Source organism: Oncorhynchus mykiss, chromosome 2, assembly GCF_013265735.2.
Source record: "Oncorhynchus mykiss isolate Arlee chromosome 2, USDA_OmykA_1.1, whole genome shotgun sequence".
NCBI lineage: Eukaryota > Metazoa > Chordata > Actinopteri > Salmoniformes > Salmonidae > Oncorhynchus > Oncorhynchus mykiss.
The window spans coordinates 75,810,823-75,828,205 of NC_048566.1; the positions used below are offsets into that span (position 1 = coordinate 75,810,823).

Sequence of the window (17,383 nt, forward strand, 5' to 3'; positions counted from 1 at the left end):
TCTGTAGTCTGACGAAACCAAGGTTAGGGTTAGGGTTAGGGTTAGGCTCTTTGGCCTGAAGTGTCCCGTCTGGAGGAAACCTGGCACAATCCCTACGGTGAAGCATGGTGGTGGCAGCATCATGCTGTGGGGAGACTAGTTAGGATCGAGGGAAAGATGAATGGAGCAAAGTACAGAGAGATCCTTAACCTTTCTGATCTCCCCATCCCGGATCCGGGTTCGTGAATACAGACTCAAGCTCATTACCATAACGCAACGTTAACTATTCATGAAAATCGCAAATGAAATGAAATAAATATGCTAGCTCTCAAGCTTAGCCTTTTGTTAACAACACTGTCATCTCAGATTTTCAAAATATGCTTCTCAACCATTGCAAAACAAGCATTTGTGTAACAGTATTGATGGCTAACGTAGCATTTAGCATTAGCATTCAGCTGGCAACATTTACACAAAAAAACAGAAAAGCATTCAAAAAAATCATTTACCTTTGAAGAACTTCAGATGTTTTCAATGAGGAGACTCTCAGATAGCAAATGTTCAGTTTTTCCTGAAAGATTATTTGTTTAGGACAAATCGCTCCGTTTTCTGCGTCACGTTTAGCTATGAAAAAACCCCTGTATCCAGGATTGTGTAAATCTATCAGCAAGCTCATTAGCATAACACAACGTTAACTATTTATGAAAATCGCAAATGAAATGAAATAAATATGCCATCTCTCAAGCTTAGCCTTTTGTAAACAACACTGTCATCTCAGATTTTCAAAATATGCTTCAACCATAGGAAAACAATCATTTGTGTAAAAGTAGCTAGCTAGAGTTAGCATTTCGCGTTAGCATTTAGCGTTAGCATTAGCGTTAGCATCCAGCACGCAACATTAACAAAAACATAAAAGCCTTCAAATAAAATCATTTACCTTTGAAGAACTTCTGATGTTTTCAATGAGGATACTCTCAGTTAGATAGCAGATGCTCAGTTTTTCCAAAAAGATTCCTTGTGTATTAGAAATAGCTCCGTTTTATACATCACATTTGGCTACCAAAAAAAATCCATAAATTCAGTCCTCAAAACGCAAACTTTTTTCCAAATTAACTCCATAATATCGACTGAAAACATGGCAAACGTTGTTTAGAATCAATCCTCAAGGTGTTTTTCACATATCTCTTCATTGATACATCGTTCTTGGACACATGCTTTCTCTCCTGAATCCCAGGAGAAAATGCCCGCACCTGAAGATTACGCACAAATTTAGACAAAGGACACCGGGCGGACCTCTGGAAAATGTAGTCTCTTATGGCCAATCTTCCAATGATATGCCTACAAATACGTCACAATGCTGCTAAGACCTTGGGCGAACGACAGAAAGTGTAGGCTCATTCCTTGCGCAATCACAGCCATATAAGGAGAGAATGGAAAACAGAGCTTCAGAAATTCTGCTAATTCCTGGGTGATGCATCATCTTGGTTTCGCCTGTAGAATGAGTTCTGGGGCACTTACAGACAAAATCTTTGCAGATTCTGAAACTTCAGAGTGTTTTCTTTCCAAAACTGTCAAGAATATGCATAGTCGAGCATCTTTTCGTGACAAAATATCGCGCTTAAAACGGGAACGTTTTTTATCCAAAAATGAAATAGCGCCCCTAGAGCTCTAAGAGGTTAATGAAACCTGCTCCATGACCTTAGGCTGGGGTGAAGGTTCACCTTCCAACAGGACAATGACCCTAAGTACACAGCCAAGACAACGCAGGAGTGGCTTCGGGACAAGTCTCTGAATGTCCTTGAGTGGCTCAGCAAGAGCTGTTCCAACATCAGCCAGTCCTAATCGCCCAACATCAGTGCCCGACCTCACCAATGCTCTTGTGGCTGAATGAAAGCAAATCCCCACAGCTATGTTCCCACATCTAGTGAAAATCCTTCCCAGAAGAGTGAAGGCTGTTCAAGCAGCAAATGGGGGACCAACTCCATATTACTGCCCATGATTTTGGAATGAGTAGTTCGACGAGCAGCTGTCCATATACTTTTGGCCATGTAGTGTATATATATTTTTACATAATTTAAATATTTAAGCAATAAGGCTCGAGGAGGTGTGGTATATGGCTAATATACACTACATGACCAAAAGTCCTTCATCCCAAAGGTGTTCGATGGGGTTGTGCAGGCCAGTCAAGTTTTTCCACACCGATCTCAACAAACCATTTCTGTATGGACCTCATTTTGTGCATGGGGGCATTGTTATGCTGAAACAGGAAAGGGCCTTCCCCAAACTGTTGCCACAAATTTGGAAGCACAGAATCTTCTAGAATGTAATTGTATGCTGTAGCGTTAAGATACACCTTTTTGTATTTATACTGTACCATGGCTAAGGGTGGTTCTTGCGCCCACGCAACGCGGAGTGCCTGGATACAGCCCCTAGCCATGGTATATTCACCGTATATCACAAACCCCCAAGGTGCCTTATTGCTATTATAAACTGGTTACCAATGTAATTAGAGCAGTAAAAATAAATATTTTGTCATATACGGTCTGATATACCACGGCTGTCAGCCAATCAGCATTCAGGTCTCGAACCACCCAGTTTACAAATATATACAGCACCTGTCCAAAGTTTGGACACACCTACTCATTCCAGGGTTTTTCTGTATTTTTACTACTTTCTACATTGTAGAATAATAGTGAAGACATCAAAACTATGAAATAACACATGGAATCATGTAGTAACCAAAAAAAGTGTTTACAAATATTTGAGATTCTTCAAAGTAGCGTCCCTTTGCCTTGATGACAGCTTTGCACACTCTTGGCATTCTCTCAACCAGCTTCATGAGGTAGTCACATGGAATGCATTTCAGTTAACAGGTGGGCCTTGTTAAAAGTTCATTTGTGGAATTTCTTTCCATCTTAATGCGTTTGAGACAATCAGTTGTGTTGTGACAAGGTAGGGTTGGTATACAGAAGATAGCCCTATTTGGTAAAAGACCAAGTCCATATTATGGCACGAACAGCTCAAATAAGCAAAGAGAAACGACAGGCCACCATCACTTTAAGACATGAAGGTCAGTCAATCTGGAAAATGTCATGAACTTTCAAAGTTTCTTCAAGTGCTATGATGAAACTGGCTCACATGAGTACTGCCACATGGAAAGAAGACATAGAGTTACCTCTGCTGCAGAAGATAAGTTCATTAGAGTTAACTGCACCTCAGAAATTGCAACCCAAATAAATGCTTCACGGAGTTCAAGTAACAGACACATCTCAACATCAACTGTTCAGAAGAGAATGCGTGAATCAGGCCTTCCAATAGTAAGAAGAGACTTACTTTGGCCAAGAAACACGAGCAATGGGAAAGGGGGATACCTACTCAGTTGTACAACTGAATCCATTCAACTGAAATGTGTCTTCCGCATTTAACCCAACCCCTCTGAATCAGAGAGGTGTGGGGGGGGGGCTGCTTAAATTGACATCCACGTCTTTGGCGCCAGGGAACAGTGGATTAAGTGCCTTGCTCAGGGGCAGAACTACAGATTTTTACCTTGTCAGCGCGGGGATTCGATCCAGCAACCTTCCAGTTACTGGCCGAACGCTCTAACCACTAGGACGTTAGAACGGTGGAAATCTGTCCTTTGGGCTGATGAGTCCAAATTTGAGATTTTTGGTTCCAACCACCGTGTCTTTGTGAGATGCAGAGTAGGTGAACGGATGATCTCTGCATGTGTGGCGCCGTTAAGCATGGAGGAGGTGTGATGGTGTTGGGGTGCTTTGCTGGCACACTTAACCAGCATGGCTACCACAGCATTCTGCAGCGATACGCAATTCCATCTCGTTTGCACTTAGTGTGACTATCATTTGTTTTTCAACAGGACAATGCTGTGTAACACACCTCCAGGCTGTGTAAAGGCTATCTGACCAAGAAGGAGAGTGATGGAGTGATGCATCAGATGACCTGGCCTCCACATTCACCCGACCTCAACCCAATTGAGATGGTTTGGGATGAGTTGACTGCAGAGTGAAGGAAAAGCAGTCAACAAGTGCTCAGCATGTGTGGGAACTCCTTCAAGACTGCTGGAAAAGCATTCCAGGTGAAGCTGGTTTAGAGAATGCCAAGAGTGTGCCAAGCTGTCATCTTAGCAAAGAGTGGCTATTTTGAAGAATCTCAAATATAAATCTATTTTGATTTTTTAACACTTTTTTGGTTACCTCATGATTCAATATGTGTTAATTCATAGTTTTTATGTCTTCACCATTATTCAACAATGTAAACAATAGTAAAAATAAAGAAAAACCTTTGAATGAGTAAGTGTGTCCAAACTTTTGACTGTATATATATATTTTTTTTCTGGTCGCAAACCCCCGCATACCTCACTTTGCGAACCCTTGACTTACTGTATACTATAGAGAATAAATTCCGTCCAAATAAAACAGACACGCTGTTCGCTCTGTGTCGTTGATTTGTGGTTTATCACTGCCCAAACACAACTTTCCAACAAACACCAACATTTGATTTTGTCACCAAATGTTTTGTCCGATTGTGTGTGTACATGTGTTTGTGTCTGTGTGTTCTCCTTAGCTGCTGTTGTGTCTGTCTGGGGACAAGTCATCATGTCGTGAGATGGGGGTTCATAGCAACAGTCTCCAGGTAGGAGGTTTGACCCCAGGATCAGATTATGACATCACCATCCTGAGCCTGCTGGTATCAGACTTCAGCCAGCCTGTCACTACACAGTTCTCCACACGTAAGACACATACACACACAAATCAACCTCTTGTGGCAACACTTAATGTGGCTAGCCATATCAGGGCCATATCAGAGCTCCTAGTAGTAACCTTTGACCCTCAGCTGTGGAGAGTCAGAGACTGAGACAGAGCTCATCTAATCTCATATTCAGATGTTATATTAACGTGTGTGTTTGTCTGATGCAGGTCCGGCCGGTGTGTGTTCCCTCTCTCTGCTCTATGTTAACTCTTCCTGTGCCGTGGTGAGGTGGGACGCTGCCATTGGCCAGTTTGACTTCCACAGGGTAACTGTTGGAAATGGCTCGCAAGCACATACGATAGAGGTCTCCAAGGAGAGGCAGGTTGCTACAGTAACTGGGTTGAGGGATGGCTGTATGTACAACATGAGCGTGGAGCGCATTAGACGAGGAGAGGCAGGGACAGCTGCCTCCCTGACTGTTACCACAGGTACCTACCTGACTGTAACACAAAACTACATTACATTACTTCCCTGATTTTAAGCATGGGTTTAAGCAGGGGTCTCTCAATAAGTTATACATGTGCATAAAATATTTCTCTCTCTCTCTGTGTCCCTCCATCTATCCCCCCCTCTCTTTTTATCTTTCTCTCTCTCTGTATCCCTTAGTGCCGGGCCGTGTGCGTGGTGTAAATGTGGTTAGTGTGTCTGCTCAGAACTTCTCTCTGCGTTGGGAGCAGTCAGAGGGGTGTGTGGACCAGTACCTCGTCAGCCTGCTGCCCAACCAAGGAACTGTCTCTGTCTACCGCACAGTCGACAGACTCATACAGGTAAACACACACACACAGAAGCTATTACACAGTAGATGTTATCAGTAGAAGTGGAGACAGGAGTTAATCTGCTTCTGTAAACATCAACACAAGTGAGTTATGGAGACACACACACACACGTATACTAACACATACCTCTCCCTCACCCAGATCCCACCCCTTCCCGACCTTGCTCAGCAGCCAGGTGTCAGATACCCCCAGCGTAACCTAACACAAACGCATACACATACACACACAGGTTGAGTAATAGAGCTCATTATTTATTAGGTAGACCTCCTGAGCTCAACCCTGAATCATTCATTTGGTGAAGCTGCTCTCCTGCATGGAGTTATGGTGTACACACTGCCCTGCCTCTCTCTGACCTAACCGGCTAACTGCTGACCACTGAATGACTGCTAACGGTGGACTGGGTTACTACCAGACCTGGACTACAACTACTACTGCTTTAGCTAACCTGTTGCTATCATAAGACTGGACTACTACTATTGTAACTTTCCTGCTCTAATTGTTTCTACATTATGGTGGCATGTACTGCCCTGAATATCGTTGAATCTAACCTGCTAACCGTGGCTAACTGTCGCTAACTGTGGACTGGGTTACTACGTTAGGCCTGGACAACGGCTCTAAGATCTAAACTGCTGTAACACTGTGACCTGCTGTAGCTAAATTGCAACATTGGATTGAACAATGGTGCTAAGCCCTCTAACATTGAGCTGACATTGCCTCTTTCTCTCTAACCTGCTGCCTCTCACCAGCAAACAGCTAACTGGGCTAACAGCTAATTGGGCTTACTGGGCTAACAACTAACTGGTAACTAGGCTAACTGGTAACTGGGCTAACAGCTAACTGGGATAACTGGGCTAGCTCCAGCATGGCCATCACTCTTCTCCTGATCATCACCTTCTACCTGGGATATACACACTCACAGGTTAGACTGCTCCACACACACACACACATCTACAACCATATACTGTAGTTGTGTTGTGGTTGTGGTCATGTTCTGATCATGTAGTCTCTCCTCAGGCTGACGTATCCAGTCTGAGTCCTCGAACAGTGTTTACGGTCATGGTGACCGCCGCCTCCTCCTCCAACCTCAGCCCACCGGTCAGCCGTATAATCAACACCAACAAGACTGGTGAGATGTGTTACAGCTGAAATGATAGTGGTCTGCTCTGAGGAATAATTGGGTCTGTTCTGCTGCTGCCCTCTGCTGATAATGGCTGCTAATGTTTATTATCTCCCACCCTGTGTGTGTGTTTGTAGGTAGGTGTGTGCACGTTTGTGTGTGTGTGTGTGTGGTAACACTAGCCTTGCTAAGTAGAATGAATGATGCTGTAGTGAATGTCAGTGAAATGCCATAGCCCCCCCCCCACACACACACACACACAAACACCCAGCTGGTTGACCCAATAGCAAACAACAACAGTATCTTTCACAATGTCTCTCACCATCCTCCCAATGTGTTGACAGGACTTCCTAGTTTTGGCAGTATAAGTATGGATTGGATTCTTTCTGATGTCACATATATCAGATTTTTAGGAGATTTTGGGGGATATGGCCTTAACAGTTCTCGTCTCGTCTCTTCTCATTTCCTCTTCCTCCTTTTCTCCCAGCCCCAACATCCCCTCCCACCAATCTTGAGGGGGAGAGGGTGGGCTCCAATGGGATCCTTCTGTCTTGGACCATGCCCTCTGACTCCCGCGTCGACGGTTATGTCATCAGGTAAGGAGCCATATGATGTAGACCCAGATTAAGCCTTCTCCTGGAACACTATTAGGGGAATAACACTATAAGGGGGGGGAATAGGGTGTTGATATTCCACCACTATTTACTTCTAAATAAAGTTGTTTGTATATCATCTGGTGTTTTAAATAAAGTTGTTTCTATTTAATTTAATAGGTACAAAGAGGTGTGTCCATATCCAGACCCCACCTTCAAAGAGGTGACCAAACACCTGGACATTCCTGAGACCCTTCTCAATCTCTTCTTACCAGGGTCTACCTATAACATCAAGGTAACACTCATACAGTAAACATACTGTCAGTAACGTCTCTCTGCTCTCTTTCACACACACATCTAGAAGGTAATCATGCACTGGGGAGGCTATACAGACATGCCTGGTGCCCAAAATGTATGACATATGTCGCGCAGCGAGAGTTGAGTGGGGACGAATGGATTCTATTCTGTCAGTCAACCTAATGAGCCAGGTAGTTTAAACTGGTGGCTAGACGCTTCAGCGATAATTTGAAACGTGTCTGCCGAAGTTGGGACTTGGAGTGTTCAGAATCATTCAGTTTTTATCAGACTACAAAAGCAATAAATGTGCTTTAGCTGTCACCCTGGCCTGATATTAGCTACACTATCTAGCTACTTCCCTCTGAGTTACTGCACGAGAGCAGTGCTTGGAAATCAGGACTCAGGACCGAGACACCTCGTGTTGTTGAGTTGGCGGCTTGCAGCGCAAACTCTCCCAAATTGAGCAGTATACTACTGTATTACGGGGACATCCAGATATATACCAATATTACAAGTTATTTCACGTCTAGGCTGCTTTCCTACTCAAAATATTATTAAGTGGGATGGAACAAATTGGCCACGTTAGCAAGCGCCAGTGACATGTGATAGCTGCCCGGTTAAGCAAGTGCACTGGTCATTCACACCGGCTTGTCGTTCCAGATGGTGACCAATCCTACACGTTTTAACTAGCGCCATCCTTCTAGCCAGCATAAACTAGCTAGCTGGGAAAGGCTCAAGGACAGCTGACTGAACCGAATCCATTCCTCTCCACTCTCCTTCTTCTTCTTCTGTGGATTTTATGGCTGACTATAACCCCAAAAGGTGTATTGCCGCCTCCAACTGGACTGGTTGAAAAAACAAGGTAAAAAGACAATTCATACGTGATAGGGAAAACAAACTGTAATGAGATGGACACTTTGTACATCATGCAGGTTTCTCCGAACAAATAGCCTAACCTAAATGGCTCCCAATCAATTCAAAAATGTGCTTTCATGTTAACAAACAACATATTCTAAAAACAAGACAGGTCAAAGTAAAATGGAAAATATGGAATGTACCATCACAACTGTCCAGGTGTTTCACCCCATTGTCGTGATCATTGCATTCATTCATAAAATTCAATTTCAGGCAACACTGTAGGCTACTCCTCAATAAGCATGGACCTGATGCCGGTGCCTTTTGGACATATTTTTTGGTGCAGTCCGGACCGGCCTTGATTTCCACATCCACGGACATTGGTTTTTAAAATCTGAACCTGGTCTCGCCAAGGGCAACAGAATGGCAAGGACCGGCCCTGATCACTCCTCCCAGTCGGATGGTTCCCCACCAATTTCAATGTACTATTGAGCCTTGTGTGTCCCAGTCTCAGCCTTGTGACTACACTTTCCTCCCATCTCTCTCTGCCTGAGAACCTCCCTGCCCCCACCTTTTCCTGGATCTTATACAGCTGTCATCCCTTTCCCTCCCTTTTCCACAACTATTGCCATTTGTTTTTAACCACTGTTTTTATCAACCCCTTGGCTTCTGCTTTACTGATTTGAATTTCATCTCAACGTTAGGATGTATAAGAGCCTGCTTGGCGATAACATCCACCTCCTCATTCCCCTCTACTCCCACATGAGCTGGTACCGAGGATCATCACAAATACCCCCATCTGTCTCACCCTATACAAGCTCTGCAAACCCTCATACAATCCTGTATGCGCCGAGACACAGATTAATTGAATCTTTTCAGTGCTGTACAGCAGTGAGAGCAGATGACTACCGTCTGGCCTCACCTCCTCCACCCACTCTGCAGCCAAGAGTATGTCCAGCAACTCCGTTGTGTAAACAGATAAATGATCTGTTTCCCACTGTAACCTCAAACTCAGGAACACTAAAAGCTGCACCTGTCCTCCCTGTTTTAGGTCCTTAGACCCATATGTGAATATATTCAAGAAAGCATAGTATTGCGTTCTTAAGTGTTCACTTACAACTGAATCTATTCCTTCCTCAACATATCTTACCCTCTCAAGCAACCCTAGATCTATCACTGTCAGAGGGAGCAACCAAGGTGGGAAATGGAGGACGAACCACAGAGGGGCTAAACTCCCTCCCAAACAACCCCATCTCTCTCGCCATGCCATTGCCTATCCACCCAAAGCTTGTATTCAGATTTTGTTCATGTTCCCAGCACTCAGAGTACCTTTTTTGTAGGATGTGTTCCAATCAATGCTCATCTGTGCGACATAAGTCATCAATTTCTTCTTCAAGGTTTATTAGCAGACTACTCTCATAAGGTGTATTGCTGCCATCTGCTGTACGAGGTAGTAAAAAAAATATATCCCAAAAAACAAAGTCGGGAGAATCACTTCATCAAACGAAAGTAAAACTGATAGACTTTGCTCCTATCATTCAAGTCAAGCTACATACGTCTACCACTCCTGGCATGTTATCCATAAACCACACAGCCTTTATATCCAACGAGACACCAGCGATGACAGCTTTAACCGGTGCCCTACTCTGAAAATCATAGCTTTCCACATATGTGGATATCTTGTAGAGCCACAGAGCTTTCTCCTTTTGCACTTTTTTTTCAACATAGCTCCTGGTCGTTCTGACCGATTCCACTTTTCCCAATTCGTCCTTCACGTCATCAATTTGGGCACCAGGCGTGTCCATATAGCCTCTCCCATCAAATACACTTACATCATTCAATAGAAATGTAACGTAAGCATATGGTAGAATGTGTGTTTTAACCGTGTGTGTGTGTGTGTGTGTGTGTGTGTGGGGGGGGGGGGGGGGGGGGGCAGATGCCTCCGGAGGGGAAACTATTCTCTTGATCTGGTTAAATAATTAATTGTGATTAAATGATTTATAACGTAAAAATATCTATGGATCAGCCATGCTGTTTTTTTCCCACAGACTATTCTGCCAATACGCTGTGTGTGATTATGGTTAATAGTTTTCACTTGAATAGAACTTCACTTAATAGAACTTCCCTTTAACTTCCCTTTAACCCTTTGACCCCATCTTGCATCATCATCATCAACCAGCATCATCTGACCTCCAATCCAGAGAGGCCCAACCTTGCTTAGCTTCAAAGACAAGCTAGCAGTAGGCTACAGGGTGCTATGGATGTCCCTGTAGTCAGTGTGTATATCTGCCTGCCTGGTGTTATGTGACTGTTGCATCAATAAACGTCCCTGACCACTGGTAGAGATTAACATGGTGAAGATCTGACGACTTAACCCTGAATTAGTAATGCTGATTAATACTCTCTCTCTCTCTCTCTCTCTCTCGCTCTCGCTCTCGCTCTCGCTCTCGCTCTCGCTCTCGCTCTCCTCTCTCTCTGTCCAGGTTGCAGCAGAAAACTCTGCTGGTATTGGACCCTATAGCAAGTCTCTGTACATCAAAACTGCTGAGGCTCGTAGGTATCCACAAATAACATACAAACACACACACACACACACACTTACACAAACAGACAACTGTAACCCTTTGTCAGCCCCAGGCCTGGTGACTAACCTGACAGCGTTTGCTGAGAACCACACGTTTGTAGTGGTCACTTGGCTCCTGCCACTCCGCATCAACGGTCTGATCACCAAGTTTGCGGTCAAAGCCAAACACGCTCGTACTGGTCAGACCGTCCGCATACTGGAGCTGGATGCTGAGGACATCATGACCGGAGCGCTACCACACTGCAACGTATGTCTTTCTCTTTCTTTCTCTCTCTCTGTTTGTCTGCTTCTTTCTCTCTCTCTACACAGATACTCTGACCACATCGTTAACAGAAGACTATCTAGATGAGATGAGATTTTTCAACTGGTTTTTAAACGTTCAGAAAATATATTGTTGTACAACCAGAACAGTGCTGCAGGCCCCCAGTTTTTCTCTCTCTCTTTCTGCCTCTTTCTTTCTCTCACTCACTCACTCACTCACTCACTCACTCTCTCTCTCTCTCTCTCTCTCTCTCTCTCTCTCTCTCTCTCTCTCTCTCTCTCTCTCTCTCTCTCTCTCTCTCTCTCTCTCTCTCTCTCTCTCTCTCTCTCTCTCTCTCTCTCTCTCTCTCTCTCTCTCTCTCTCTCTCTCTCTCTCTCTCTCTCTCTCTCTCTCTCTCTCTCTCTCTCTCTCTGTCTTTCGTGTACTTAAATGTGTGTTTGTGTATGTGTGTGTGTGTGTGTGTAGGATGCAGCAGAAATTCTGTCTCGTGGGACCCCCAGTCCGTCAGAGGTGACAGCTCTGACAGCGTCCTCTCCTCCCGTCACCCTGTCAGCCGTCCCACCCGCCGCCACCTGGGCCGTACCAATATCCGTAGGGGTGGACCAGCTGCGACCTTACACAGCATACGTCTTCGAAGTGTCTGCTTTCACCTCCGACGGAGAGGGACAGGTAGCCTCCACCATGGTCCGCATGCCTGAGTCAGGTACACACCCACACACTCCACCTCTCTCCATCTACATCCCACTGGGCACAGACGTCAGTTCAACATCTAATTTGGTTGTGTTGTCAGCCATTGTGAATTCAATGTCAGTGGATTTAGGTTAAAAGTTAGGTGAAAAATGCCCTTATGTTGTTGACTTTTTGCAAATCCAATGAGTTTGATTCAATGTCTTCGCACAGATTTTGGGGGTTAAAATGATGTGGAAACAACATTGATTCAAACCATTTTTGCCAATGGGATATCTCTGTCTCGATCTCTCTCTCTGTCTGTTCCTATCTCTCCATCTCTCTCTATCTGTTCCTATCTCTCCATCTCTCTCTATCTGTTCCTATCTCTCCATCTCTCTCTATCTGTTCCTATCTCTTCATCTCTCACCATGTGGATATGTATGTGTGTGATGCAGCCCCAGAGGACCCCCCCCACAACCTGTTGGTATGGAACGTGACATCTAAGTCGGTCTCTGTCTCCTGGGATCCCCCAACCATCGTTACCGGACGTTTCAGCTACGTTATCTATCTCTACGGCCCCACAGGTAAACACACACATACACATACAGTACATCACTACATTTAAAATACTTGCTGAAGTAAAAACACTGAAGGTCGCAGATCTGACCCGAATGGTGTGTGTGTGTGTGTGTGTGTGTGTGTCAGGGTTTATCTATGAGAACAGCACATGGGACCTGAGGTTTGTGTATTCTGGTCTGACACCCTACACACGCTACAGAGTGGCGGTGCGGGCCAAGTCTGCTGGCCTGCTGGGGCCTGAGGCCTTTACTGCTGTACTGACACCTGCTGAGGGTAAGAACACACTCACAAACATGTGTCTTGAGTGATGTGCTCTAGCAGTGTGGTGCCCTTCCTCTCCCTATTGGCCAGTGTGGTGACATCTAAACATTCGCCCTCTAACATTCTGTCTAATACTGTCTAATACTGTCTGTCTGATACTGTCTGTCTGATACTGTCTAATACTGTCTGTCTAATACTGTCTGTCTGATACTGTCTGTCTAATACTGTCTGTCTAATACTGTCTGTCTGATACTGTCTGTCTGATACTGTCTGTCTGATACTGTCTGTCTAATACTGTCTGATACTGTTTGTCTGACACTGTCTGTCTAATACTGTCTGTCTGATACTGTGTCTGATACTGTCTAATTCTGTCTGTCTAATACTGTCTGTCTGATACTGTCTAATACTGTCTGTCTAATACTGTCTGTCTGATACTGTCTGTCTGATACTGTCTGTCTAATACTGTCTGTCTAATACTGTCTGACTGATACTGTCTGTCTGATACTGTCTGTCTAATACTGTCTGATACGGTTTGTCTGACACTGTCTGTCTAATACTGTCTGTCTGATACTGTCTGTCTGATGCTGTCTAATACTGTCTGTCTAATACTGTCTGTCTAATACTGTCTGTCTAATACTGTCTGTCTAATACTGTCTAATACAGTCTGTCTGACACTGTCTAATAATGTCTGTCTGTCTGTCTGTCTGTCTGTCTGTCTGTCTGTCTGTCTGTCTGTCTGTCTGTCTGTCTGTGTGTCTGTGTGTCTGTGTCTGTGTGTGTGTGTGTGTAGCTCCCAGTGCAGTGCAGGCTCTGCAGGCAGTAGCAGTAGACTCTGTGTCTGTGCGTGTGAGTTGGAGAAGTCCTGCCCAGCCCAACGGTCTGATCACACAGTACAGACTCCTGGTTCTTTCTGATAACACACTGCTGCAGGACATCACCCTCACTGGAACACAGGTACCACTCTATCTGTCTGGATTAGTGGCTGTGTGTGTGTGTGTGTGTGTGTCTGATGTTTTCATCTTATCTTTAGGAACTAAATTACACTGATCTCCTTGGTGATGGAACGTTTGCTGCTGTTATCCCTGACCACTCTCTCCGGCGTAAGAGATCAGCTGACAGCCTGACCACCTCCCCACCTGCGTTCACGGTCACCCTCCCCGACCACACGCTCATCACCGGCATGACCAGGACTGCAATCAGCCGCACACACAGCGCTCCAACCAGCCCCAACACTAACTTTGAGCACAACAGCAACACTGACCCGACAGTCACTGAGGGCTCCAGTCTGGCCAGTATGGCCCCTGGGACTGGCCAGACCTCTGACTTTCCAGACTCCACCCCTCTGACCTTTGACCATGTGACTTCAGGGACCTCTTCACTCTCCCTAACCACCTCACCCCCGGCCACACCCCTCCCCTGGCTCACTGCCCACCCACAGCCCGGCCAGCTCACCTCTGGCAAGCCCCACCTCTCTACCCGCTCTGCACCTGCAGCCACTGGACACCTCCAGACACTCCTGACATACCTCTTCACCAGGGCTGCTGCATCCAGCACCCCAGGAAGTACTGCACTCACCACTAACCTTTAACCTTTTAACCGCAAGTTGACGTTTATTGTCATGAATCTTGCCCTGGAGGCAGAACTGAGCGATTTCCGCTAAATGGGCCAACTGCAAAGTCAAAATTGGCTATATTGTGTAAATTCATGAAAACAAAAATGTGCTTTTTGGTCTTAATTTAAGGTTAGGTTTAGGCATTAGGCTTAGCAGTGTTGTTAGGGTTAGGTTTATAATCAGGTTTATTTGGTATTTTATTAGGAACACCATTGTCTGTTGCAAAAGCAGCAGCTACTCTTCCTGGGGTCCACACAAAACATGAAACATGACATAATACAGAACATCAATAGAACAGCTCAAGGACAGAACTAGTGACCACTCTGCAGAGCTGCTTCCAGTACATGAGTCATAACACTTTAAACATTTAAGACTAGTTGATGAATGAGGTGTGTTACCACTGCTCTACAGTCTGTCCTTTACACCGTGTGTGTGTGTGTGTGTGTGTGTGTGTGTGTGTGTGTTCCAGGAGTGTATGTGAGGGACAAGGTCATAGACATGCAGGCTAAGGAGCTGTCTTACCTAGTCTCTGGTCTCAGTCCCTTCACTGACTACACCTTCACTGTTACCGCGGCTACTACTATTGGAGAGGGACCTGCAACACGCGTCACTGAGAAGACTCACGAACAGGGTACACACAGATATATATATATATATATATACACACAGTTTTGTAATAATGTCATTGTTTGTTTATTGTTGTGCGTTGTTGTAGTTCCTAGCTCAGTGGTGGGAGTGTCCTATCAGAATGTTAGCTCCACCTCTATCCTGGTCAGCTGGACTCTGCCCCTCAACCCCAATGGACGAATCACACACTACACTCTCTACGGACTCAACCTACACAGCAACCGGGCCCTGCAGAGAATTACACACAACACCAGCATACTGCTCACAGGTAACACACACACACACACACAAACACATACCGTATGTACACGTATACACACATGGTCCAAGTCTGGTTCAAGCCTGTAAAGATGTATTGGTATTAGGCTGCTTGCTGTGTGTTTCAGGACTGGAGAAGTATACAGGTTATAAACTGCTTGCTGTGTGTTTCAGGACTGGAGAAGTATACAGGTTATAAACTGCTTGCTGTGTGTTTCAGGGCTGGAGAAGTATACAGGTTATAAACTGCTTGCTGTGTGTTTCAGGACTGGAGAAGTATACAGGTTATAAACTGCTTGCTGTGTGTTTCAGGGCTGGAGAAGTATACAGGTTATAAACTGCTTGCTGTGTGTTTCAGGGCTGGAGAAGTATACAGGTTATAAACTGCTTGCTGTGTGTTTCAGGACTGGAGAAGTATACAGGTTATAAACTGCTTGCTGTGTGTTTCAGGGCTGGAGAAGTATACAGGTTATAAACTGCTTGCTGTGTGTTTCAGTGCTGGAGAAGTATACAGGTTATAAACTGCTTGCTGTGTGTTTCAGGACTGGAGAAGTATACAGGTTATAAACTGCTTGCTGTGTGTTTCAGGGCTGGAGAAGTATACAGGTTATAAACTGCTTGCTGTGTGTTTCAGGGCTGGAGAAGTATACAGGTTATAAACTGCTTGCTGTGTGTTTCAGGGCTGGAGAAGTATACAGGTTATAAACTGCTTGCTGTGTGTTTCAGGGCTGGAGAAGTATACAGGTTATAAACTGCTTGCTGTGTGTTTCAGGGCTGGAGAAGTATACAGGATATAAACTGCTTGCTGTGTGTTTCAGGGCTGGAGAAGTATACAGGTTATAAACTGCTTGCTGTGTGTTTCAGGACTGGAGAAGTATACAGGTTATAAACTGCTTGCTGTGTGTTTCAGGGCTGGAGAAGTATACAGGTTATAAACTGCTTGCTGTGTGTTTCAGGGCTGGAGAAGTATACAGGTTATAAACTGCTTGCTGTGTGTTTCAGGGCTGGAGAAGTATACAGGTTATAAACTGCTTGCTGTGTGTTTCAGGGCTGGAGAAGTATACAGGTTATAAACTGCTTGCTGTGTGTTTCAGGGCTGGAGAAGTATACAGGATATAAACTGCTTGCTGTGTGTTTCAGGGCTGGAGAAGTATACAGGTTATAAACTGCTTGCTGTGTGTTTCAGGACTGGAGAAGTATACAGGTTATAAACTGCTTGCTGTGTGTTTCAGGGCTGGAGAAGTATACAGGTTATAAACTGCTTGCTGTGTGTTTCAGTGCTGGAGAAGTATACAGGTTATAAACTGATTGCTGTGTGTTTCAGGGCTGGAGAAGTATACAGGTTATAAACTGCTTGCTGTGTGTTTCAGGACTGGAGAAGTTTACAGGTTATAAACTGCGAGTGGCTGCATCTACTGCTGCAGGAGAGAGCTCTCTGTCTGACCTAGACGATATTTTCGCTGTCACACCCGAGGATGGTACATACCACACACACACACACACACACACACACACACACACACACACACACACACACACACACACCTCTGTCATTGTGTGGGTTTAATGATAGAAAGTCCAGTCTTACCCCTCTCTATCTCTCTCTCAGAACCTGACACCCCGCCTGTAGGGTTAACAGTGGTAGACACTTCTCCCTCCACCACCACCCTCTCTTGGTCGCCCCCGGAGAGAGCCAATGGGGTGATCCAACAGTATGAGGTTCTGTACGAGAACCAATCGTATGTGGCAGTGTTGAACAGCTCTGTCCCCAGAGTGACTCTGACAGGGCTAAGGCCGTTTTCATACTATAATGTCTCTGTCAGAGCATACACACGCATCGGACATGGGAACCACACCTCAGACACACTCACTATGCTGTCTGGGGAGGACGGTGAGTCTACACACACACACACACACACTAGACACATGCACACACTAACGCCTCATGTTGAAGTGTATGTGTCTCCTCTCTAGTCCCGGGTAGTCCTTCCTACGGCCTGTCCTACGTGTCTGTCAGTTCCAATGAGGTGAACGTGACATGGGAGCACCCCCTGGTGCCCAACGGAGTTATCACACACTACAGGTACATCTCTGCCTAGCTTCTATATTTGAACTGTCTCGTGATGACTAAATGCACTTTAAATGGACTT

The 17,383-nt window shown here is 45.1% G+C and overlaps 1 protein-coding gene across 4 annotated transcripts in view; it reads left to right on the forward strand.

Annotated features, from left to right (window-relative positions):
- Positions 1–17,383, forward strand: part of ptprq (protein tyrosine phosphatase receptor type Q) — a 44,041-nt gene that overhangs the window by 12,317 nt on the left and 14,341 nt on the right. For 3 of the 4 annotated variants that reach the window (XM_036955622.1, XM_036955624.1, XM_036955623.1), the window contains exons 15-32: positions 4,558–4,723; positions 4,911–5,171; positions 5,350–5,510; positions 6,534–6,645; positions 7,124–7,232; positions 7,410–7,524; positions 10,865–10,934; positions 11,013–11,212; positions 11,693–11,930; positions 12,352–12,480; positions 12,602–12,748; positions 13,527–13,690; positions 13,767–14,298; positions 14,818–14,979; positions 15,064–15,243; positions 16,604–16,711; positions 16,843–17,124; positions 17,208–17,316. In XM_036955622.1, coding sequence (XP_036811517.1) covers positions 4,558–4,723; positions 4,911–5,171; positions 5,350–5,510; positions 6,534–6,645; positions 7,124–7,232; positions 7,410–7,524; positions 10,865–10,934; positions 11,013–11,212; positions 11,693–11,930; positions 12,352–12,480; positions 12,602–12,748; positions 13,527–13,690; positions 13,767–14,298; positions 14,818–14,979; positions 15,064–15,243; positions 16,604–16,711; positions 16,843–17,124; positions 17,208–17,316 — 3,245 coding nt within the window. The remainder of the gene's footprint in view (positions 1–4,557; positions 4,724–4,910; positions 5,172–5,349; positions 5,511–6,533; positions 6,646–7,123; positions 7,233–7,409; positions 7,525–10,864; positions 10,935–11,012; positions 11,213–11,692; positions 11,931–12,351; positions 12,481–12,601; positions 12,749–13,526; positions 13,691–13,766; positions 14,299–14,817; positions 14,980–15,063; positions 15,244–16,603; positions 16,712–16,842; positions 17,125–17,207; positions 17,317–17,383) is intronic. The other variant, XM_036955629.1, reaches the window with a different exon arrangement.